This window comes from Pelodiscus sinensis, chromosome 31, assembly GCF_052426305.1.
Source record: "Pelodiscus sinensis isolate ZL-2025 chromosome 31, ASM5242630v1, whole genome shotgun sequence".
NCBI classification, from domain to species: Eukaryota; Metazoa; Chordata; order Testudines; family Trionychidae; genus Pelodiscus; species Pelodiscus sinensis.
The window spans coordinates 10,509,977-10,533,266 of NC_143082.1; the positions used below are offsets into that span (position 1 = coordinate 10,509,977).

Sequence of the window (23,290 nt, forward strand, 5' to 3'; positions counted from 1 at the left end):
TTATATGGCTGCTCTTTGCTCACAGGTGTTGGGCCTGCCTCTGTGATGGTGGGGAACCTGGTTGCTGGGAAGCGCATTGCTCAAGCTGCTGGTAGGGACCTTGGACAAATAGAAGACAACGATTTGGTCAGAAAGGTAAATCCCTAAGGCCAGATACTTGTTGTGACTGGCTTGTGGGAAAGCGTTTAGCCCCCCAGTTGAATGCAACACCGAGTGGTGATGTGGAATTGCCATCTTTGGAGCACTTGTGTTGGCACTCACTACCAGTTCTCGTTGCAGCACCAGTTCCTGGCAGAGGTGTTACAGTGGAGAGCTCAAGCAACCCCTGAACACACGCTCTCCCTTCTGCTAAATGCCAAGGTACATGGTTTTATTTTTTTTTTGGGGGGGAGCTCAGGTTATCATGCGGTGCTGGCTGGCAGAGGCTGAGATCACCACTATGAATGGTGTCTTCCATTCAGTCTTGGGACCTCTACCACTGTAACTGGAGTTCACCGCAGTCTAGGGCTGTGGTGACTCTCAGGTGAGGGGGTGCATCTTGGTCATCAAGGATGAACATGTCACCATGACCACAGTAACTATGGAGGTGACGTGTGACATTGATGTGGAAAGTTTTCATTAACTTCAGAGCTTTGTCTCTTCATGTGTCATAAAAGTGTCACCATTAAATCATCAGAGTCAAGGTGCTGCTCTTTCTTCAGTTTAAAGAACTTCTTTCAAAGGATCATTCAGGAGCGAAGCCACATTCTTGGTGTCGTCTTCCTCGTCTTCTGCCCCTCCTCCAATATATACTACTGAAATGTCTCCCTAGGGGGTATTAGTCTGCTGCTCGACATCAGATTAGAAACTCTACATTGAGAAGGATGTTTCTGTGATCTAGATCAGGGTGGGCAAAAGGCCCTCCATGGGCCGGATCCAGCCCTCCAAGCAGGTTGATCTGGCCCATGGAAGCTCTGCCACTACCCCACCTCCAGGCCAATTACGGCCTGGTGGCAGGAGAAGTGTCTGAAGTTTCCTCTGCCCTGCCAGAAGCACGTAGCACTTTGAAGCGCTGCGTGCTCCTCACAGGGCGGGGGTAGGGCGGAGGAAACTTCGCATGCTCCTCCTGCACCCAGGCCAATCAGGGCTTAGGGGCAGGGGAGCATGTGAAGTCTCCTCTCTCTCTGCCAGGAGCATGCAGCACTTCAAAGTGCTACGTGCTCCTGGCAGGGCGGAGGAAGCTTCATGCACTTCCCCTGCCCCCAGGCCCTAATTGGCCTGGAGGTGGGGAAGCATGCTGAGCTTCTTCCTGCTCTGCCAGAGGCATGGGTGCTTAGTGGGGGGGCATGCAAAGAGGCTCCTCCCACCCCCTGAGCAATCATGGTCTGTGGGTGGGGAAGCCTGGAAGCATCCTGGTCCCGCCCCTTCTGGGGCCACTTCATAAATTTTTGAAGTGTCCCCAGCCAAAAATTATTGCCCACCCCGATATAGACAGTGGTTGGTCCTGCTGTAAAGGCAGGGGACTGGACTCCATGACCTCTCGAGGTCCCATCTAGTTCTAGTATTCTACGATTCTATAAACTTTCCTGGCTCATGCACCTTTACATAACTCCCATTCCGCATGCATACATACTATATGTGTCTGTGTGAGAGAGACCTACAAGGTGAAGTTCATGAAACTTTAATGTGCAGCCTAAGGCTTTGGATTTATTTAATGTTTAACTCTTCAGAACTAGAAGCCTTTTTCTCCTGAAGATGTTAAAAAAATACTGCTCATTCTTTAGCAATTACTGCACTGTGCTTTAAAGCAATCAGATTTTGCACCACCTTTGAATGTTCAGTTTGGGTATGTTTTGTCAGGGAGCAATATAGGTGCAGGAGAACCTATTGAATTGACTTCCCGATGGGTGATGTTTCCTAGGATACGGGTCAGTTCAATCCATTTTGGTGATATTAAACGGTGGATAAATGGCCCATTAGTCATCCACAGACTGTTCATGGTAGCTAATGAGTATGGATTGACGCTGGCTGTATAAACTTTCATCTGTGCTGCCCTTAATGCAGCTGCCTTGTGCCGTCCCAGCTCTCATTCAGTACATTTCTCTCTCCTTCAAGGGAACAACTGTGTGCACTGCCACATGCCTCCAGTTGCACAAGAGAGCAGAGAGAATTGCATCAGTTTTGTATGACAAGGGACATCTGAATGCAGGAGACAATGTGGTGTTGCTCTATCCTCCTGGTAAGGTCATATTGGTGCTGGCCAGAATCCCCACTGGGAAAATGCATAGCAACCTGTTACAAGTTTTGAAAGATTTACAGTTTAAAGTAAGACCGAAACAGTTGAGCACCATCTGCACAGTTGAGTGGCAATACCTGGAGTTGACCCTATAACCGATCTGGTTTACATACCAAGTAGTTATGTTCTAGGGTGCGTGAGAGGTTTCAGCATCAGGTTTGGTATCTCTGGACTGTATTGTATTCTGGAAAGACTGGCTCAGCTTGACTTCGTTCCAACAAATGCACGGTTTCAAATGAAATCTTAGAAACTCCAGATTTGTGCCCAAGAACATCAAAGATCCCATTGATACTCTGAATTTTATTTGAGACTACTGTTGTGGCCACATTGGATTGAATAGAGAAAAGGGGCTTCAGAGATCTGTCTGTGCTGAGTGGACTTAAGAGTATTGAGGCTTTGCTCCTGTGCTGCCTTTTGGTTGTGGTATAGAAATGTCTGATCTACTATGACACTGCTCCGAGGGTGGCTTGCTGTAGACTTATTGCTGCTACTACTTTTCTGTAACTGTGTAGGAAGTAGGTACTCTTTGGGACCTTGGTGGCAAATGCTCTTTGCATTAATGCTTATGCAGTGGTGATGTAACTGTCAGTCCCAGAACATTAGTGACAAAGCGGGTGCGGAGATGATTTGTATTGAACCAACTTCTGTTGGTGAAAGAGAGAAGCTTTTGTGCTTACACAGAACTGCTCTTGCACAATGGCCTGTAATTCACAGTTTCCTGTCATGTAGTCTGTGCGGGACAGATGCTTCTAATGAGGGAGAGCCCATTTTAGTATGATTGTGTGTTTGCTTCCCTTCGCACTGATAGGGAGTTCTGTTATATACTGACTCATGTATAGTTCTTTTTACTCTTTGTAGGTTCTTTTATACGCTGCCTGATTCCAGTTGTTCTTTCCTCGGCTGTTCTTAACTGGTCTTTCCATCTCTTCTGCTTTCCTGATTCTTTCCCTTCATCTTCTCTCCTCCCCTCTTCTTTGTCATGCTGCCATTAGTATTTGTGGATTCTTCTGGACCATGCTTTTCAAACTTTTTTTCTCATGATCCAGTGGAAGAAAATTGTTGATGCCCATGACCCAACAGAATTTGACTAGAGTGTGAGCTCTGCTGTGGAGCTGAGGATGAGAGCTTTGAAGTGTAGGGTGCGGATCTGGCTTTGGAAGGGTCAGGGCTGGGGCAGGAGGAGCTCATCTTGAGCAGCTCCCACTCGGTGCAGCCGGGATGCTAAGGCTGGCTTCCTGCCTGTCCTGGTTCCACAAACCAAGCTGCACCCCAGAAGCAGCCAGTAGCAGGTTCCCAGCCAGTGGGTGTGTGGAGCTAGTGCTCAGGACAGGGTCAGAGCCCAGAGCCCTGTGCTCTCTCCCCACCCCCACTGGGCGCAGCACAGTCTACAGTGCCAGGACAGGCAGTTAGCCAGCCTGAGCACCCCCTCTCCTCCCAGTCACCTGATTTCCCCTGCAGCAACGAGACCCAGTGCCTGACATTCTACAACCTTGTTCTGGGTCGTGACCTGTAGTTTGAAACCCACTGCTCTGGACTATAGTACTGCCGAGGGTGTAGGTGGAAATTCTCTGCCGTTGAGGGTCATAACTGTAATTCTTTGAGTCTGGATTATTATGAGTACAGCAGTGGTGCCCCAACTTTTCCACTTACCCTCCCCCCTTCCCAATTGCTGCACAGCCCAGGTTTCCTCAGCAGAAGAGCTTGGGTTGAAGGTGGAGTTGAGGATGGGGGAAGCACTGGGGCTAGAGGTGGAACTGGCCTGGGTGTAGAGTAGAGTTGGGCTGGAGGCAGAGGAGGGGTGGAGTGGGGCTGGATACCACTTGCTTTCAGCGCCCGTGGGGGCTGGTCTGGGTCCTGTGCCCCAGAATTCTTCCATGTCTCCCTGGAATGGGGTCAACTCACAAGGATGGCGCCTTCAGCAAGGTGACTTTGGGGAACTAGCTGGCTGTTCCAATGCGCCCCTTCCGCTGGTGTCTCCCCCCATGTTCTCCATCAGTACAGTATTGTCTTCAGCGCCCTGCCCTCCAGCAGTGCCCACTCCGGTCTTTGTCACCACCCCTTCTGGGGGTGGGGGGTTGTTCTTCTTCCACTACACTCTCCAGGGTCCTCCCTACTCCCTGGGACCCCCCATTCTTCTGCCAGGAAACATCTAGGTCCCTTGCACCCTCCAGGCCTCAGTGGCCCTCTGCCAGTCCCCCTCTTTAGCCCGTCTCTAGGCAGACTACAGTCCCTTCTGGCCACTCCTCCCTGGCAAAGGGTGCAGACCTGCTACTTCTGGCTACAGTCCCTTCTGGCCCAAGCCTCCCCAGCCTACCATGGCTCTTGCAGTCCCGCTCTCCATGGCTGCCTCTCGCAGCCCCTAGGGCCTCAGCTGGGCTTGCCTCTGACTCTACTCTAAGCCCCTTAAATGGCCAGTGCAGGGCAACACACTGTCACACTCCCCGAGAGGACATGCTCCACAATTTGGGACCACTGCACCAGAGGTTAGTGTCATAAGGGAATTAGTCAACACTTGTGCAACACCCTCTTGTGTCCTTGCAGGCATTGAACTAATTGCTGCATTCTATGGCTGTTTGTATGCTGGCTGCATTCCTGTGACTGTTCGACCCCCTCACACCCAGAACCTCACTGCGACTCTGCCCACTGTGCGAATGATCGTAGATGTAAGTAATGGGGACCTGTAACCTATAGGCCTGGTGTTTGGATCTGGAGAGTAGTAAGAATGAAATATCTTGTGCTCTCTTCCATGGCTGAATTATATTAGAACATCCTTGTGGCTCAGAATGAACTGTTTCTAGCTTTCTGGCTTTTTTTTTTTTAAATATAACAGTATAGCAGGGAGCTGCCTTTGGCTGTAATAGAGGTGACACAAGTTGCTGCAAAATATGTCGTTACAGGAATAGGCTAATTTCTATAACCCATGGGCTTGTAACCATCTAATAACTAATAAGAAGAAATACTTCCTCTTGTTTGCATGAAACCTGCTGCCTTTTAATTTAATTTGGTGATCCACTAGCTCTTGTGTTATGAAAAGGAATAAATAACACCTCCTTATTGCAACATGGTACCTTGAGGTGACTACTAGACAAGTGTCAGTCTACCAATTACCTACTAATTACAAAAACGAATAGTCTAGCAGCACCTTAAAGATTAACACAACATGTAGACTTAACATCCCCAGCCAGGCTCTCCAAAGATTTTGCCAAGCTGCGTTTTAGTCTGAATTTGGGGTCTTGGCTGAGCACATTGGTGTGTTTGGGAAGAGCAAAGGACATTGAGAGACCAGCTGGCCCAAAGGTGGGGGAAGGAAGTGCATTGCACAAGCATACCCCAAACCTCCACTCTAGCTAGGGGGTATGAAAGACCATGTGTGTTTCTCTTTCACTTTCTAGAAATCATTAGTTGGGGTTTTTTTTAGGTCAGCAAAGCTGCGTGCATTCTCACAACTCAGACTTTAATGAGACTACTGAAATCCAAAGAGGCAGCTGCTGCTGTGGATGTGAAAACTTGGCCAACTGTCATCGACACAGGTGAGAGCGTCTTTGTGCCAAGTATCTCAAAGATTTTCAAAGCCATGTGTAGGGATTCTGATAGTATCTGTATTGGCAACACCTGACTCTGTAAGAGATTCTATCTGACTGGCTGCTCTGGGGGCTGAAATGCTCAGAAAAAGCATCTGAGAGAGACACTGTGGTTCAGCAGCTCACAGCTTTGACACTTTCACCTGCAGTTTAAAAAAGGGGGAAAGGTGCAAGACCGTCAAGGGAGGATAGGTCCAGACTTTCTAGCTCCTTTCTGACAAAAAATATTGAATGTTCTTAAATTAATTTGAAAAAAGCATGAGACACACAAAGCTGGTTTTCCTTGTAATCTGAGCCATGGTTGATCCTGTAAACTTTAATTGTTCCTTGTGTAGAGCTGAGCCCCATGTAGAATTATAGCAGGATGATAAAATTTAAAGTTCAGTTGATGTTAGAAGCCTCAGGACATAGTTACACTGACTGGCCCCTATCTGGCAATTTCAGAAGAGACAAACACTGAATAACACGACAAGTGTAATATCTTGATAGCATTTATGTTTCCGATTCTGTGCCTCGTGACATCTATTGACTCTCCCCACACTTTACTCTTCCCATTGGTCTCAGAGCACCTTGCAGACCAAGTGAATAGAGTTCACACAGAGACTTAGTTTCTCTTTTCTCCCCATTTCGAAGAGCAGATAGATGTTTGGTTTTTTTTTAATTGGGTAATTTTTGACATGGAAAATGGTCTTTGCACTTCCTCCTGAAAGCAGAGAGACAGGTTGGTCTCCTGTGGAAGGTAATTCCACAGCCAACTATCAGGAAGCCTTGCACTTCCCTACGTGCATCTCATCCTACTATTTGAAAGTTTCAGCATCCTTGAGAATCCTAATTGAGAAACAACAGACTCATAAGACTTTGTTTCTTACCCACACAGATGACTTGCCCAGGAAGCGGCTACCTCAGATCTATAAACCACCCACACCAGAAATGTTGGCATATCTAGATTTTAGCGTGTCCACGACAGGCATGCTTACGGGAGTGAAGGTACTGTAGCATCTGCTGGAAGGAAAGTCTCATAAAGCCTTTTTTGGCTGAATCTTTAAATTGGCTCTTGAGATTTAATTAAGTTCATTTGTCCCAGTTAATAAACTTGGAGAGTTAAGCTGTGTATTAGCAGACACAAAGAATGCCATCTGACTCCAGGCTGGTAATACAGCTCTACATTGTGCTGCCATGCTGGAAAACTGGGGTCAGAAGCAACCTCAGGATTCCAGGTGCATAGGCAGATGGAAAATTGCATATTTAGGTGAACAGGGCATGATGATATTGCTCTGCCTTCTTGGCTAACAGTGAATTATTGGAACAGCATTAACTGAAAGCAGAGATGAACTCTGGCAGTTGGCAACAGAGGGTGTGCAAAAAAAGAGGCATAGAAGCTGAGTCCTTAGTCTCTGGGGTGGGTAGTGGTTGGGCTCCAGAGGCTGTGGGAGGTGTACAGTGAGAAACTGAAGGGGCTGCTTCTTTTGTAACATTCTTTAATGATCTAAAATAAACAGAGCTTTTTGTGGAAGATTCCATGTTCCCACAATGCTCACCATGTGCAATAAGGGTAGTTAATTTGTAGTGTAGCATTGTTAGCAAACCAAGCGCATACCTGGCTGACTCAGAGAAATCCTATTCCTGCATTCTTGGATTTAAACACTGCATCTCTTCCGCTCTGTCTTTTGATACAGATGTCCCACTCAGCCGTGAATGCTCTTTGCAGAGCGATAAAGCTCCAGTGTGAGCTCTACTCCTCTCGGCAAATTGCCATTTGTCTTGATCCTTACTGTGGACTTGGCTTCGTGCTCTGGTGCCTTTGCAGGTATGAGTTGGAATGAAAACCAAGGGTAAGATATTGATTGGTTTCAAAGCAGGAAATGGAGGGTTAGATTTTCAATTGGTATAAATTGACATCGCTACATTGTCTTCAGTGGAATGACTTCAGTTTATACTAGCTCAGGATCTGGCTCTGGATGCCCAATAACGTGACCCTTCTGGTTAAGATCTATCCAAGTATGACTCTTTCTTTCTTAAATATCAATCACTGTAGGAGATGATTAGCTCTAGAAAGTTTCTCTCCTCTTTCTTTGTTGGTTACATATAACGATGGAATGTATTTTGCTGAGCCTGCATTTCTCCTTCACATTGACAGTGGGAAGTAGGTGCATCATTTCTCAATTACTAGACATTTTCACTACTAATGCAAAATTGCTGGATGATCCAGATGGTGCTTGGTCCTGTCGTGAGAGCCTGTTCCTTCCAGTTCTAATATTCTGTGATTATAAAGGAGAGGGACCACAAATGTTGTCCTCAGATTATCCCAGACATGTAATTCCATTACCTACATTTGGTCCTATAATCAGTATGTATCAGTGGCCAAATAAACAAATAACTTAATACTATCCAGCTTCTACAGTAAAATCTTCCTCTTTAATCTTCCATGACAGCGTGTATTCTGGTCACCAGTCCATATTAATTCCTCCTATGGAGTTGGAATCCAATTTTTTCCTCTGGCTTTCCACTGTCAGTCAGTACAGAATAAGGGACACTTTCTGTTCCTATTCAGTCATGGAGTTGTGCACAAAGGGACTTGGAAATCAGGTTGAAGTGTTAAAGGTAAGAACCTTTGTCAGTATTTTACACTGATTTTAAAAGTTGACACCTAATCTTGTGCTAAAGCAAATGACTGTTAGAAAAAACTTTAGAAGGTGGAAACAGTAGCAGCAACATCATGCTGCACAAATAGCTATCTACCATCAGCCTGCTAGAGGGCTCTCGGCCAGCTGGAGGTGTAACGTGTCTGCTGGCCAACTGATTAAGCAGCAACACAACTCTCTGGAAGAGCGGGAGGAAAAAAATAAATACGCTAAACATTTATGGTTAACTCCAGGCTCATACACAGAGAGGGTGTGAATGCACTCCCACATGGTCCCCTGAGTTGTCCCAGCCTTCCTCCCCCACGCTCTGGCCAGCTGGAGGAAGGCTGGAGCAGTGCGTTGCCCCAGCCTGCCACCACTGTACTCTGGCTGGCTGGGGGAAGGCTAGGGCTGATTTGCCCCCTTCCCCAGGGGCAAGGCTAGGCTGCTGTGGCAAGAGCGGGGCAGCCACCAGCCCTGCCACAGTTCGGGCCAGGCTACCACAACTGCAACCCAGCTAGACAGGCTGATTCTGCCCCAGCCTTCCCAGGCGGCCAGGAAAGTGGGCTGCCAGTCTGCTTTGTGATCCATCAGTTAACCGCTTGCGATCGACTGGTCGACTGCGATCAATGTCTTGGGCACCCCAGATATAGGCTATAATTGGACCTTGCTGGGCATCCCACAGGGCTTTGGGCGATTAGCACTGCTTGGTGGCAGACCGTTGTTTTTCGTTGCAAAGATGGCTACCAGTTAGGACACGGATACAAAGCAACAGTAGATGCGTTAGCTTTCCCTCACTGACCATTTATTTTGAAATGGCTGTATACAGGCAATTTCACTGCAACTGGGCTGATTCCTTGTATTAATATTATTCTAGTTTAAATTAGTATTTATTTTTGAAATTGGTTTTTAGGCACAACTGGAATATAACTGGAAAATAAGGGACCATTTTAAATTTAAATGAGAATCATTTAAAAATAAAACCCCTTATAAAAAATGGTCCCTTGTATGCCAGTTGTGCTAGCTTTTATTCAAAACAGGTTTAAATATCGGTATGTGGAGGAAAGAACAGCAGGAAATATATATATATTTTTAAATTATATTAAAAAATTGCAGTCCACATTCACCAAAAAGCACCACCTCCACAGAAATTCCTGTGTACGGGCCTGTACTCCTTGCATCTGCTTTCCAAAAACTGGCTTTGCGCTCCATGTCAAAACTCAAGGCTCAGTCATTCACCACTTGACAGAACAAAATATTCTCAAGTTTTATGCTTTGCCTTATAGTCCCAATCACATAGGTTACCGTGCAGCTCTGTGAAGCTGGTAGTGCTGTCCATTTTTTAAAATGGGGGGCAGCAGTGGTTGTTTTCCAGTGATTAGAGCACGTAATCAAGAGGTCTGTGCCCAGCCCTGCTAAAGCCTCAGTGTAACCTTGACCAAGTCATTTGTGCCTCCATTTCCTCATCTGTAAATAGGGAGCGATAGTCTTGAGTTACCCAGCAGCAGTGTGCTGAGGTTCAAGGGAAGAGGTACTACAGAAATGCAGAGAGCTGCATTCCTTAGAGCTGGATAGGAATCAGAAGCATAAAATGCATGTATGCTTTTTGGGCTGCCTAATCAGAGTCACATTTGATGGCCTGCTAACTGGGACACAATAAGATATGTTTATTATGAAGGCAATAATGGGAGGCATTGGTTTTGGGTATGGAGTGGGAGGGCAAACTGGGTTTCTAATTCATTTGTCAGAGGCAGAGCCGCAATTGTTTGCATTTATCTGTATTTGCACCACATTTCAGGCAAGAGGAATTAATTTGTCCTGTGTCCGGACCTGCGTGGTGGTCGCAGAAGAACGGCCACGAATTTCTCTCACTCAGTCCTTCTCCAAGCTTTTCAAAGACATTGGCCTATCATCCCGTGCTGTGAGCACCACCTTTGGGTCAAGAGTCAACGTAGCTATCTGTTTACAGGTATTTAATGTGGAAGACCTTATGTTGTCAGTGGTACCACACTTCCAGATTTCATCAAGCTCTATATTGGCAAGCTCACCAATACCAACACATGCTATTAAATTGTTAACTTAGCTCAAACTCTCATCTGAGGAATACTCTGGAGCTTTGTGGAGAGCAGCAGGGCAGTTCCTCCTTGTTTCCAGCTGCCAGATTGCAGTAAAGAATCTAAAAACACCTGATACACTTCCAAAACATTGTATTTCCAAATAAGCGATTACTGGGATATTAGTCATGCATGGGAGGAGTAGTGCCATGGAACAATTTCTCTCAAGATTGTATCTATTCCAGCCTTTTTTTCCAGTTTCCCAGCTAAGGAAGTGACAGTTGGAGCACTGAGAACTCAAGAGATGTTACCATCTGGTAGCCTGTCTATGCTTGCACTCCCTCTGGTCCAGCTGCAGGGTGGGAAATGTGAAGATGAATTCTGCAGAAGTATGAGACATAAGGAAACTTGAGAGCGCCTGCGTTGGCCTGGGCCCAGATTAGCCTGTCTTTGTCAGTGCAGTGGTTTTAAGCACCAGTTTTGTCATTGTTTGGTCTTTTAAAAAGTGAGACTTGAAACAGTTAGATATTTGCTGGATTTTTTTAACAGTTACTAGAAAACAGAGTAAAGAGAAACAGACCCTAAAAGGAAAGATCATTGTGTGATGTTCTTTGAGCAGGAGACAGAGAGACTAGCTGGTGTGGCTGAGAAGAGAGGGCAAGTCTCCAGGTAGCCCTAATACACACACACCAGTTGTACTAATCAAGCAGCCCAGCTGGGACGATTCCCAGAGTGTCTCATGGGAATCAGTGTCCAAAAAGTCATGCTCTTTGCACATGAGGGAGGGAGGAGATGGTTGTTGCTTTGGGGTGGGGTTTTTACCCTATGTTACCATTGGCAATCATATAGTTACAAATAGAAAATATAAATATGTTCTTTAATGTTAACCTTTAGGGAACCTCTGGGCCTGACCCTACCATAGTGTATGTCGACCTGAAATCTTTAAGACATGACAGGTACAGTGTATTTACATTGCATTTTATTTATTTCTAGAAGACTTACCTGGCATTGCTTGGGTCTTCAACTCATTTTTTTGCTTTTGGAAAATAAAATGAAAATGTACATGCTTCATTTAAATCATTGCTCTTGGGGGGGGGGGGGGGGGGGGGAGTGATAAGAGGCACAGTATGCCGGCTGCCCAGAAGAGAGAGGACAGCCCCAGCTGTGTCTCATTGCAGCAGTCTGGGGCGAGGTGAGAAGCACCTCTCTATGGCTGCTGCAGCTCTGGCAGGCACAGCTAGGGTTGCCAGGTGTCCAGTATTGACCCAGACAGTCTGATATTTTTGCCCCCTGTCCAGTAAAAAATTCAGAAAATACCAGACACCTAAAATATCCAGTATTTTCTTACTTCTTTTCCTGGCCAGGAGGCAAAAATCCTGGGTTCTTACCAGGTTCCGCAGGGGAGCTATCCGGCCCGGAGCAGGGAGACAAGGTGGTGGATGGCTGCCAGCAGCCTGTTAGGGCCAAAATGCCTCAAAATCATTTCTTAAAGGGGCTATGCTGTTTTTATTTATTTATTTATTTAGCTTTACTCTCTGGGTTCTTTTTTTTCTTCTCAACTACACCCCTCCCCCCCCCCCCTTTTTTTCTTCAGCAAAAATTTTTCCCAGGTTTTTTTTTTTGGGAGGGAGGGTTCAGTATTTTTGGTTAAACCATCTGGCAACCCTAGGCACAGCTGGGGGAGGGGTGCATGTCCCCTAGCTAGGGCAGGTCCAGTGTCATTTTTCACCTGTGCTCACTTGCAGAGTGAGGAATGCAGCAACTACTGTCCTAATCCCCCAGGTCATTGTACCATATAACTGATCCTGCTTTCCATCCCAGAGCCCCTGCTTGCCCCATGGGCTCATTATATATCAAAGTACTATCTTTCTGTTTCGTGAGAAGTAATCCCATTCCACGCACATCCCATTTTCCTGGCACAACCAAACCTATAAGTTAGGATAAGCGGAAGCTATATACCGAATTTGGTGGTCCCAGCTCTTACCGTTTAGGAGGAGTTCTTGAACAAATGGTCTCTCGACAGACCCACAGACGGGAAATTTTTCTCAAATATGTAGTACGTTTATCTGGCATGTAACCTCATGAACAACACTGTATTGGCCAACAGATTTCTCTTTTCTAGATGGTAAATTAAGTTCTTGCTTTTCATAATTTTTTCCCTTCAGAGTGCGTTTGGTAGAGAGGGGAGCTCCACAGAGCCTTCTGCTTTCGGAATCTGGAAAGGTAATTTCACATTCACTTTCTAATAGCTTGGCACACACAGCGTGAGACTAGGTATCTGTGTGTTTGTCCTTCAGAAACATTTTATATGTGAATTTGTAGTTTTGGGAGGCATCTGCTCCCAGACACAGTATGGAATGGGAGAGATAATAATTGAATGAACTCCCTGGGGTAGTGACACTTGTTTAAATTAGTTTTTTTCCCCCCACTGTAATAGTAGGCTTTGCTATAACTTCAGTTAAAGTTTCCATGTTGTGATGCACTAAAACAATTTGGGGGTGAGGGCAGTGGGGCTGATTGTATTTTATAGGACTGTCCTTAGGTATACACAGCTATGTAGGGCACCACTGTGCCCCAACTCTAGTAATGCCCTATGCTGCATATACGGGTCCACTTCCCTGCCTTCTGCTCCGCCTCCTGGTCCCAGTGGTCCAATCCCCTGTGTCCCCATCCTCTGCTCTGTCTGTCTGCCCCAGCAGCCCCCAACGTCTGCCCTCTGCTCTGTTTCCCAGCCCTGGTGACCCCAATCCTCCAGCCCTCTGCTCTCTAACAATAGAAACAGTTTTTCCAAGTAGTCTGAGCAGACTTCGTTATGCAAACACTCAAAACATAGCTATTAATCCCTGGTGTCCTGAACTTACAGCCCCAGAATTCCTCACTTGCTTGGACCCTGAGAGTCAGCAATGCATTCCTGCTGTAACATTAGTCAGTACTGTGTAGATGTGTGCATACGGGTGTACATACATTCCACAAAAGGGGAAACCCATGCTCATAAAAATCAAGATGTGAATTAACTGTTTTTGTTTTGGACACTTAAAGGCAGAAGTCCATGAACTGATTTGCCCACTTTCCTTGTTGCGTCCTTTAGATTTTGCCTGGAGTCAAAGTGATTATAGTCAATCCTGAGACGAAAGGGCCTGTTGGAGATTCTCATCTTGGGGAGGTAGATGCTGGTTTAATTACTGTTTTGGGAATTTCTCTGCTTTTGTTTGCTGGCTGCACTATATTCTCTCCACTTGATTATTTTAAGGCTGCTAGTTGGCAGAGCTTGTTTATAAATATGGGTTAATGCTACCGGATATTTAGAAATCTGAGTACTATTGAGGTGCCTAGAGCTTTTGTGTGGGCATTGTGTAACAGTGTGTAACATCAAAAGTAAAGAAAGAGAAATCACTTTAGAAATGAAGGTTCACGCATTGCAAATATCATTGAGCTGTGGGGTATTGCACCTTTATTACCATAACCTGCAGTTGGAGTCTAAAGAAACCATCAAATTTGCAATTGAACTTGCAGGCTGTTCTGATTATTTGATTGTAGTTAAACCTTCCCTGATAGATACATAGAAATTGTTATACAAGCAATAAAAACCTGCAGTTTATCCAGCCACCTCTTGCTGTTATAGGGGAGGGCATTTGGAAAGTGCATTTTAAAACTCTGCAGGATGTGTTGGGGTGGCTTTTTGGGCACCCAAAGCTAAGGTGCCAAATAGTAACTGTGCCAGCTAAACCTTCAATAAAGAGAACTTCCTTTTACAATTTAGTTCCTACGGGATTTCTCTATGTACAATGCCTTTAATCCTTTTGCCTGAAGATGGCTCCATGTCCATGGTGTGTTTGTCTCAGAACCGTATTATCTCCTCTGTAGATTTGGGTGAATAGTCCCCACACAGCCAGTGGCTATTATACTATCTATGATAACGAATCCCTTCAAGCTGATCATTTCAACACTCGTCTGAGCTTTGGCGATCCTGCTCAGACACTGTGGGCTAGAACTGGATACCTTGGCTTTGTTCGCCGGACAGAGCTCACAGCTGCCAGTGGAGGTAAGATAAAAATGGTGCCTTTCTCCTTTTTAGCAGAGATGGAGAATTTTCCATGGTTTCTTCTGGTAGTGTGAATCTGCGCCAAGCCTCTCCTGCATGCTCACTAAAGCTGCTGCTATTAAGTAACTTCTTCTCTAACACCAGGTCTCCAAACATCCTCTAGGCTGGAACAACAGTATCCAAAGAAAACCCATGTCTCATTTTCCTAATGTGTTCTGTATCTGACTCTTCGCTGACCAGTAGGGATGAAATGAGTTCTTTTCAAGCTTCAGTTAATTGCACACCTTTTTAGCAAACAGGTGCCATTATAAAGAGTTATGAAGCCTACTGTCTCCCCTCTAGCCTCAGGAAAGGTATCCATCCAGCCTGGCCTTTAACATTGTCAATGATTTCTCATGATGTATTTCTTGAGTTTGTGTAGATGAATCATTCCCTGATACTGCGCTGTGGCATAGTACATGTAATTTCAAATATAAGTCTTGTCTGATTATGACAAGCAGTTCTTTCTGTCTCCATCTTTCCAGTCTGTTTTCTCCTTATAACTGTAGCTCTCTGGAGCATGATATGCTGGTGAGAAGGAAGAGAGCAAACTGACTTGGTATGCTAGCAGGGTTTGTTAGTATAACTCTATTGGTAATTCCCCTAGTAGACACACTGCTTGTGCCATCAAAAAGACTTTTTTAATAGTATAACTGCATCTACACTAGCACTTTTTGCTGGCATACAAATATTGTAAAGAATCACACCCCTAACCAACATTATTGCACTGACAAGTTTCTAGTTTAAACCTGTTATTTGTTAAGGATAGTGTAATTCTACCACTAGATTAGCCACTGGGAAATATACCAAGACCACAATTTGTAATGTTTTGCTTACAGCACTACTTAATCTTTTTTCATTTTTAAAATGCATTTTAAAATGCATGTGCAATTTTTCATTCCCGCAATCCCAGATCGCCATGATGCACTGTATGTCGTAGGAGCACTGGATGAAACTTTGGAGCTGAGAGGACTCCGTTATCATCCAATTGACATTGAGACTTCAGTATCTCGGACACACAGGAGCATTGCTGAATGGTAAACTAGGATGCTAGGGAATGCATGTATCCCCATTTACCTTTCAGTATGGAAGATGGTTGTACAGAATAGGAGAATCAAGTTGTAAAAACAAAAGGTTAGGAGTCAGATGGGCTCTGTTCTGAGATTTGCTGTGTAACCATAGGCAGGTCATATAACTATTTGGTACCTCCAGTTTTCCTTTCTGTATATTGAGAATAATTGAGTTGAGGCCTAATTTACTATTCTTCTGTTTACACTTGCAGAACTGAGAGCAAATTTAGCCCACGTCAGATTAAGGAGCATCCTGATCTGTTTGTTAATGAAATGTTGGAAATTGCTGTGGCCTTTAACAACAGTTTCCTCTGTTCTTTTGCTCCCACCCATTTATTTTAAGGACACCTGCATCCTCAGAGCGATGCCTTCAAATGGGAAGGGAATTCAGAACTCTGAAAGCTGATGCAATAACTTAATATGTCTGAAAGAAAACAGAATTGTACTGGAGCTTTATGCTATGTGAACAATAGAATAGGACTTGTGGAGAGGAAAATGGAAGCAGTTGTTCCCAAATGTGGAAAGGACTGTGGCTGGGAATCCTTTTCAGAGTCAGAAGTGTAACTTTTTAGTATGCAGTTCCTCTACCATTTTCCCTCTCATGCCCCTCCGCTTACTCCCGCCATTTCCGTACTAAGATACTGGGTGTGTAGTCTGCTTACAGATAAGTGTGAGGAGTTCAAACATATGCTACATCCTATGTTAATTGTACTAGCTCTGCTTTCCCCAGACTGGGTACCTACAAGAAAAGGTCTGGTATTTGTACTGTTTATTACCATATCATCTGGGGACCTGAACAAAAATATATATTTTTATTAAATTTCAGTGCTGTATTCACATGGACCAACTTGCTGGTGGTAGTTGTGGAGCTGTGCGGCTGTGAACAGGAAGCCCTGGATTTAGTCCCTCTAGTTACCAACGTGGTTCTGGAAGAACATTACCTAATTGTGGGAGTTGTGGTGGTGGTTGATCCAGGAGTTATTCCCATCAACTCCAGAGGAGAAAAACAACGGATGCATCTCCGTGACAGTTTCCTGGCTGATCAATTAGATCCCATCTACGTTGCATATAACATGTAATGGGATAGAGGGGATGATGTTAACAAACTTTGTAGGACCACTAAAATGACCAATGATAGCTATAGAAATGAAGCTTGGTGAAAAGTACTAATACTTGATGTAAAAAGATTATGGTTGCTACCGTATTCTCTTCATTTCATCCTGTGGGATTATGATCACAACTACTAAGGGTCAAATGGAAATATGGTAGACGACGGAAAATGTTTGTAACAGTTTACTGAACATTAGCTTTATAGACAATGCAAAGTTGACAAGTGTGAGAGTTATAAAATTCCTAAGGCCTTTACAGTAGTGTTACTTTTTGTACATATTTGTATTTTTATCTAATACTGTTTTATGATTCTATAAGGGGAGGGTTTATTTACTTAAGATAATAAACTATTAAGAAAAGAGTTACCAGAGTCCTGCAGTTCCACAGTATATAACTTACTTTGCAATTGTACTGTAGCTATTCATTTCATGGAATCTCACTGCTTATTTAAAATTGTGCCATGACCAAACTCAATAACCCCCTGAAAGTAAAAATTACTTATTCCTATAGATATTTCATTAATTTAAAATGGATTTTGCCTATATTTAAAAAAAAATAATAATATACATAATTCAGTTAGAAAATTGGCTTAAATAATGAAGACAGCTGAAGCAAGAGGACATGTAATTTTTGAAGTCCTTAATATAAATTACATTTGGTTAGGCAACTAATGTGAGAAATACAAATATTACACAAGTTTTCCTAATTAAATATGTATGTAGACTTTTATTACTAGCCAGAATGTCATAGTATGTAGAAGCCCCTGTTTTAAGGCAAATCTTTCTAAATGAGGCTGAAGTATTTAAGCTTTAAAAACAAAAAATAAAAATTTGATAGAAATTGCATTGCATCTCTAGGATGCTTACCTGAAATGTGTGACAGCCTCAGCTTCCCTTCATTATGGAGCTTTGTGATTATAAAACATAAAGCTAAGATTATGGCACAGATTGGCAAAACAATTATATTCATTGATAGGGTTGTGGCTTCATCCTTAAGTTATTCCACAATGTAACCACAGTTACTGCAACAAATGCTATGCGTACAAGGGCTTCATATAGAAACTACCTTGAATTTCTTGGAGGCATTCACCAGAAAATATTTGATAATTCTGGAAGAAAGTTGGCTGAAAGCAGTAATGTGACTTTAAAAAAAAAGAGGAACAAAATGGCAACTGAAAGCAAAGAGAATGTTGTTCTAATGCATGCATAGTGAAATATCTTCAAAAAAGTCGTTACAGCATCCTAAAATAGTTGGCCAGTTTGTGGCCTTTATAAATGCTGAAAAGCAGCAGCCTTAAAGTATGAAAGAAACACCAACCATTGGAAATTATTGTAGTTCTCTGGCACAGTGGGCTGAGGAAAAGACAAGGTTTGAGAATCAAGTCAAAATTACTTTTAGAAGCATTTCAGCATAGTTGGATTTCTTGTTTTTTCCCTTATGTGATTAAGAAAACAAAACTTTGGAAGCATATAAGATCTGATAGCAGAAATTGTAACTGCTCTTTTGGGCCAGTTGTGGTCTGTTATGTAAATAAATCCTTAAAATATTTTAATATGTATTATTTACCCCTGTAACAAGTATACAGTGTGTTTAGGTAATTTTTATAAAGGTTTATAATGTAAACTTGTATAAATCCAGATCTATAACAGCTATATTAAATGCTGCTCTGACAGACATCTGTAAACAAAGTTGTGGTTCTATACTTGAAACCCCCTCCTTATGGATGCTGTACAACAGTTCTTCATCGAGGGTTGGTGTTAAAATTCAGATACAAAGCTCAGAATATAGTCTCAAAATATTTAGGTTTAATTTGTCTGCCATAGAAGTTGAAGGGATATATCTGCATTGACTATGGCAGGTCTAACAGAGAGAATTCCTCTTACAAACAAGCAACTTTAAAAATGTATTTTCTAAAGAGCTGATGTTAAATTCCTAGATTTTGAAATCAGACACTCGTGGATATTTTAAAATAACAGTAATTCCACGCTTATGTTGCTAGGTGATTATAAAATGTACAAAGCCTCCATATGAAAGTGGTTTGAACATCTTCTGCAAGAAATGGACAAGTATGCAGCTGCTGCTTATACAAATTAAATGCCAGTGTAGCTCAGCTGGATAACTGCACATAAACTGTTCATGATCAGACCAGACCTCCTTAAGATCTCCCTTTTTTATTACGCACTTTCCTTGCATTGCAACGATAATTTGCAATGAAACTTCATTTTGTTCTCTTGACTTTTGAGAAGACCATTCTAAAAGGCTTTTTTCATATCTTATCCTGTTTTGACTATTTTAAATCCTTGTCCACTGAGGGAGAACCATAGCACAGCTCTAAAAACTTAATTGATTGGGCTTCTCCACTTATGTAATTTTTCATTAATAAAAATTCCCAGATGTGATACTAATTTAATCAGGAACGCTAATATGTGCAGTGCAGCTTGAGTTTCTAGTGTGGCCTTTTGGAATTTTCCATCTATAAGGCTGAAATTCTCTCTCACGCTGTGAAGAGCTCCGTGGTTTTGATTTCTTCTCCATACATCTTGGCTTAGATTTCTGGAAACTGGTTGTTTTTAAATGTCTAGTTTAGTGTGATTCTAATTACCTATATTCTAATCCATACATTTATGTGACAAGGGACTAATGGAGAGTATTCAGTATAATAGCAAGAAGCATGTGTTAGAGGAATGAGCATGGGTCTGGGGGAGGGAGGAGGGTTAGGAAGTCCTGGATTCTAACTGGTTTTGCTGCTGATTTGCTGTGTAACCTTGGCCAAGTCATTTCACTGCCTCAGTTTGGAAATCTATAGATGGGAATATAATCTAATCCTGACAATTTCCCTGTAAATAACTAGTTATACAGCACTAAGTATTATCACTGATGCTTCCTTGAGGTTGGGAGTATAGTCATGTTCCTCCAAACTGATTATCCACTCATTTGATTCATCTTGGGAGAGCCTTGAGAGATGTTAACTAATTCACCCCAAAATATTTTCTCTTTGTAACAGAAAAGAATCCCCTAAGTGAATGATTCCTGACATTTAGATTCAGGAACCTAGCTGGTCAGCAAAGGATTTTACATTAGCTAGTCCTATTCAGAGCTGCATTTGTCTGCCTCCCTCCAAAACCATGTATAGTACCCTTTGAATCCAGCAATGAGTCCAAAGGAGCAAACCTACTCGTATTCAGTTTTGCTCTTTTGCAGTTAATCTGGTTGCCGCAGCCAAATAAACATCCCATTAGTGTCCATGCCATGAATCTGAATTAAGAGCTGAGATGTACCTGAGAACTATTACACTTGAACCTAAAACATAAGTTCTTATACGATTCCTGTCCTCAAATAAAATTGTGCCATTTATCTCTTTTCAAAACTGCTAAATTACTGAAAACACCCATTAACATATACAGGACAAAAATATCAGTAAATTTGGAAAGAATATGAGACTATTTGGGGGTATTTACCTAAAAGTCTGTTTAACACTTGCACTGCACTTCTGATAACTGTGTAATTAAGTTTGGTCATACTAATTTTGTCCTGGAGATAAAGTTGTAAAAACAAGATTACATTTTTAGTCTAAATGCAATTTTTCTTTAACTGTTGTCAACATATTTACCATTGTCAAATTCAGACTACAACATTATGTAATTATGTATAAAGGTTTTTTATTTATTTGAAATTAGAGTAGATATACATTTTAAAATTTAACATCTGGCTGGACAGTGTTCCATTAACGCATTGACTGTGTTTCCTTTGTCTTGTGTTAATAAATATTGATGCCTGATTGCTTTCTTAGTTTATCTGCTGTCTCTCCTAGCCTTTCTTGAGGAAGTGAACATTGGTTGTTCATGTGAATTTGGGAGCATAAAAGCATTCTTTAAACGTATTAAGATGTTTTGATATGCAAAAACCTGCTCTAATTACTTGATGCTAACAACCTGAATCTATGAGCTCTCTCAACTTCCATCAAACATTGAACATTGATTTGTTGATATAATATTCAAAATAGACTCTCAACTTTTGTTTAGAATGAGACTTATTAATTGGAATTTCTGATAAGTAGGTTATAAACAATTGCAATTGATTAATCTAAAAAAACTGTAGCTTATAAAATACTGAACATTGAGAAAAACATACGCTTTCCTGTGGAATTTTAAAAAGTTGCTCAGCATTACACTTCAGTGGTAGCAGAGATGCTCCAATGTTGAGTGCTTTTGAAAATATCACCCTCAAATATTTATCTTGCATAACTAAAGGTCCTGGTCCACAAAATGCTGAGCACCTGGCAAAATCCCTCTGAAACTGCTGAGAGTTGAGTGCACTCAACAAGTTACAGGATCCAGCCATAAGTGGTTTTACTACAGTTACTTTCTCATGATACATAGTTTCCATAACCATAATAAGTGAATTTTGAAGTGAATACACTTAAAAGTTCAAATCAGGGGTCACTTCCCTATCCAATCTGTGTTCAAGTTTACTATTGTGCTAATTTATTTATCTATAAAATATATACTAATGGAACACAATTTCACAGAAGTGAAAAGCTGCATTCTGATTGCTTTTGAACATGTTCAGTGCTTCTGCCAATTAGAAACCAGCCTATTTAAACAGTGAATACACAGGTGAATGGGTCCCATATGAGGAGAGGCTAAAGAGACTTTTCAGTTTAGAAAAGAGGAGACTGAGGGGGGATATGATAGAGGTCTATAAAATCATGAGTGGTGTGGAGAGGGCTGATAAAGAAAAGTTATTTATTAGTTCCCATAACAGAAGAACTAGAGGACACCAAATGAAATTAATGGGTAGCAGGTTTAAAACTAATAAAAGGAAGTTCTTCTTCACACAGCGTGTTGTCAACCTGTGGAACTCCTTGTCAGAGGAGGCGGTGAAGGCTAGGACTATAATAGAGTTTAAAGAGAAGCTGGATAAATTCATGGAGGTTAGGTCCATAAAAGGCTATTAGCCAGGGGATAAAATGGTGTCCTTGGCCTCTGTTTGTCAAAGGCTGGAGAGGGATGGCAGGAGACAAATCGCTTGATCACTGTCTTCGGTCAACCCTCTCTGGGGTACCTGGTGCTGGCCACTGTCGGTAGACAGGATACTGGGCTAGATGGACCTTTGGTCTGACCCAGTACGGCCGTTCTTATGTTCTTACAGTTTGATTTCAGTTTGTGAATAAATTTGTGCAAGTTAAGCCTTCCTGCAATTTTGTTTAAAAAGATACAATTTTGACTTTCAGTATAATTACAATTTTTAAGGTTACACAGCTTGGTTTGCTCATATTCTCATGATCCACAAAATATTCTGAATTTTAGAAAATGTGGACTTTTGAAATACAAATTCCTTTTTTAAGGCACATTAACTTTGTACTCTGGCATTAATATCAATTAAGCCCATTTAAAGGTTTGACTTAAACACTGTACTGTTCATTGTTATGGAAATTATTTGTATTGCATACAGTTTACATTGTTAGACATATTAAGAGGGTTTTTCCTTGACTTTGGACTTGGGATGTAATAGTCGAACCGATAAGCAAAAGTTTATAGGTTAATGCTGTAGACTACATGCATTTCCCTCCCTCCACCCTTGCCAGTAATTTTTTTAGCAGGCTGTCTAGCAGACCAGCTCAGTTCTTGCTCACATGGGGTCCAGAACCTACTCCTGCTGCAGCTCTGCATTTAAAGTGTATTAGGAGCCAGGCAGGCGGTCTGGCTTAATTCCGACTCATGCCAGGTCCAGGAGCTCAGACCCACCTTAGACAGGGGCTGCTGCCACCCTGTTCTGCTGTCTCTTTATCAGAGGCAGCAGCACTGACCAACAGGTCCACAAGGGGACCTGCTTTTTAAACTAGCTCTTCTTATAGTCCAGCTCCCATCTTGACACCCTGCACTGCCTCTGCCCCTGGAGACTATAAAATAGTCAATCGATAAGAATTCATGAGGTTACTCGACTATTCAGTTAACTGGTATTTAACATCTCTATCTTGGACTATACCCATTGTCTCCATTTATTATTTGTCAGGAAAGATTTTTATGCCATTTACCTCTTCTTTAAAACACTGTTAGATCCCTGGAAAAAAAAAAACCATTAACATACACAGGACAAAAATATCAGCAAAGTTGGAAAGAATATTAAGACTATTTGGGGGCATTTAATTTTAAAATGTAGGAGGGAAAAAATCAATATGGTCAATATTACCCTTAAACTTCGTAATTCCAGATAGGATTTGAGTTCTTTGGACACCTGCCATGGCAGAACAACAGTATCATTTCAGATTTGACACTTTTAAATAATTTCTGTTCTCAAAAACTAACATTGTGTTGAAGGAACTCTTACCTTCTTAAAGTATCTGTAGATGTAAATAAATACTTTGGTAAAGTGAGATTATAATTTTATTATACTACAGCTGTACTATGTGTATAAAATGACCGCTTGGGGTCCCTTCCAGTTCTAGTGTTCTATGAGTCTATGAAATGTGTGTAGATAGCCAAACAGGCTTTTCCA

At 42.4% G+C, this 23,290-nt stretch overlaps 1 protein-coding gene across 3 annotated transcripts in view; it reads left to right on the forward strand.

The window, feature by feature from the left end:
- Positions 1-23,071, forward strand: part of DIP2B (DIP2 acetate--CoA ligase B (putative)) — a 173,594-nt gene extending 150,523 nt beyond the window's left edge. For all 3 annotated transcript variants that reach the window (XM_075902043.2, XM_075902044.2, XM_075902045.2), the window contains 15 exons: positions 26-135; positions 280-360; positions 2,095-2,218; positions 4,817-4,938; positions 5,694-5,805; positions 6,734-6,843; positions 7,533-7,663; positions 8,289-8,457; positions 10,276-10,446; positions 11,426-11,487; positions 12,697-12,754; positions 13,620-13,694; positions 14,396-14,573; positions 15,526-15,649; positions 16,509-23,071. In XM_075902043.2, the coding sequence (XP_075758158.1) occupies positions 26-135; positions 280-360; positions 2,095-2,218; positions 4,817-4,938; positions 5,694-5,805; positions 6,734-6,843; positions 7,533-7,663; positions 8,289-8,457; positions 10,276-10,446; positions 11,426-11,487; positions 12,697-12,754; positions 13,620-13,694; positions 14,396-14,573; positions 15,526-15,649; positions 16,509-16,761 (1,880 nt within the window). In that variant the 3' untranslated portion in view covers positions 16,762-23,071. The remainder of the gene's footprint in view (positions 1-25; positions 136-279; positions 361-2,094; positions 2,219-4,816; positions 4,939-5,693; positions 5,806-6,733; positions 6,844-7,532; positions 7,664-8,288; positions 8,458-10,275; positions 10,447-11,425; positions 11,488-12,696; positions 12,755-13,619; positions 13,695-14,395; positions 14,574-15,525; positions 15,650-16,508) is intronic.
- The last annotated feature ends 219 nt before the right edge of the window (positions 23,072-23,290 follow it).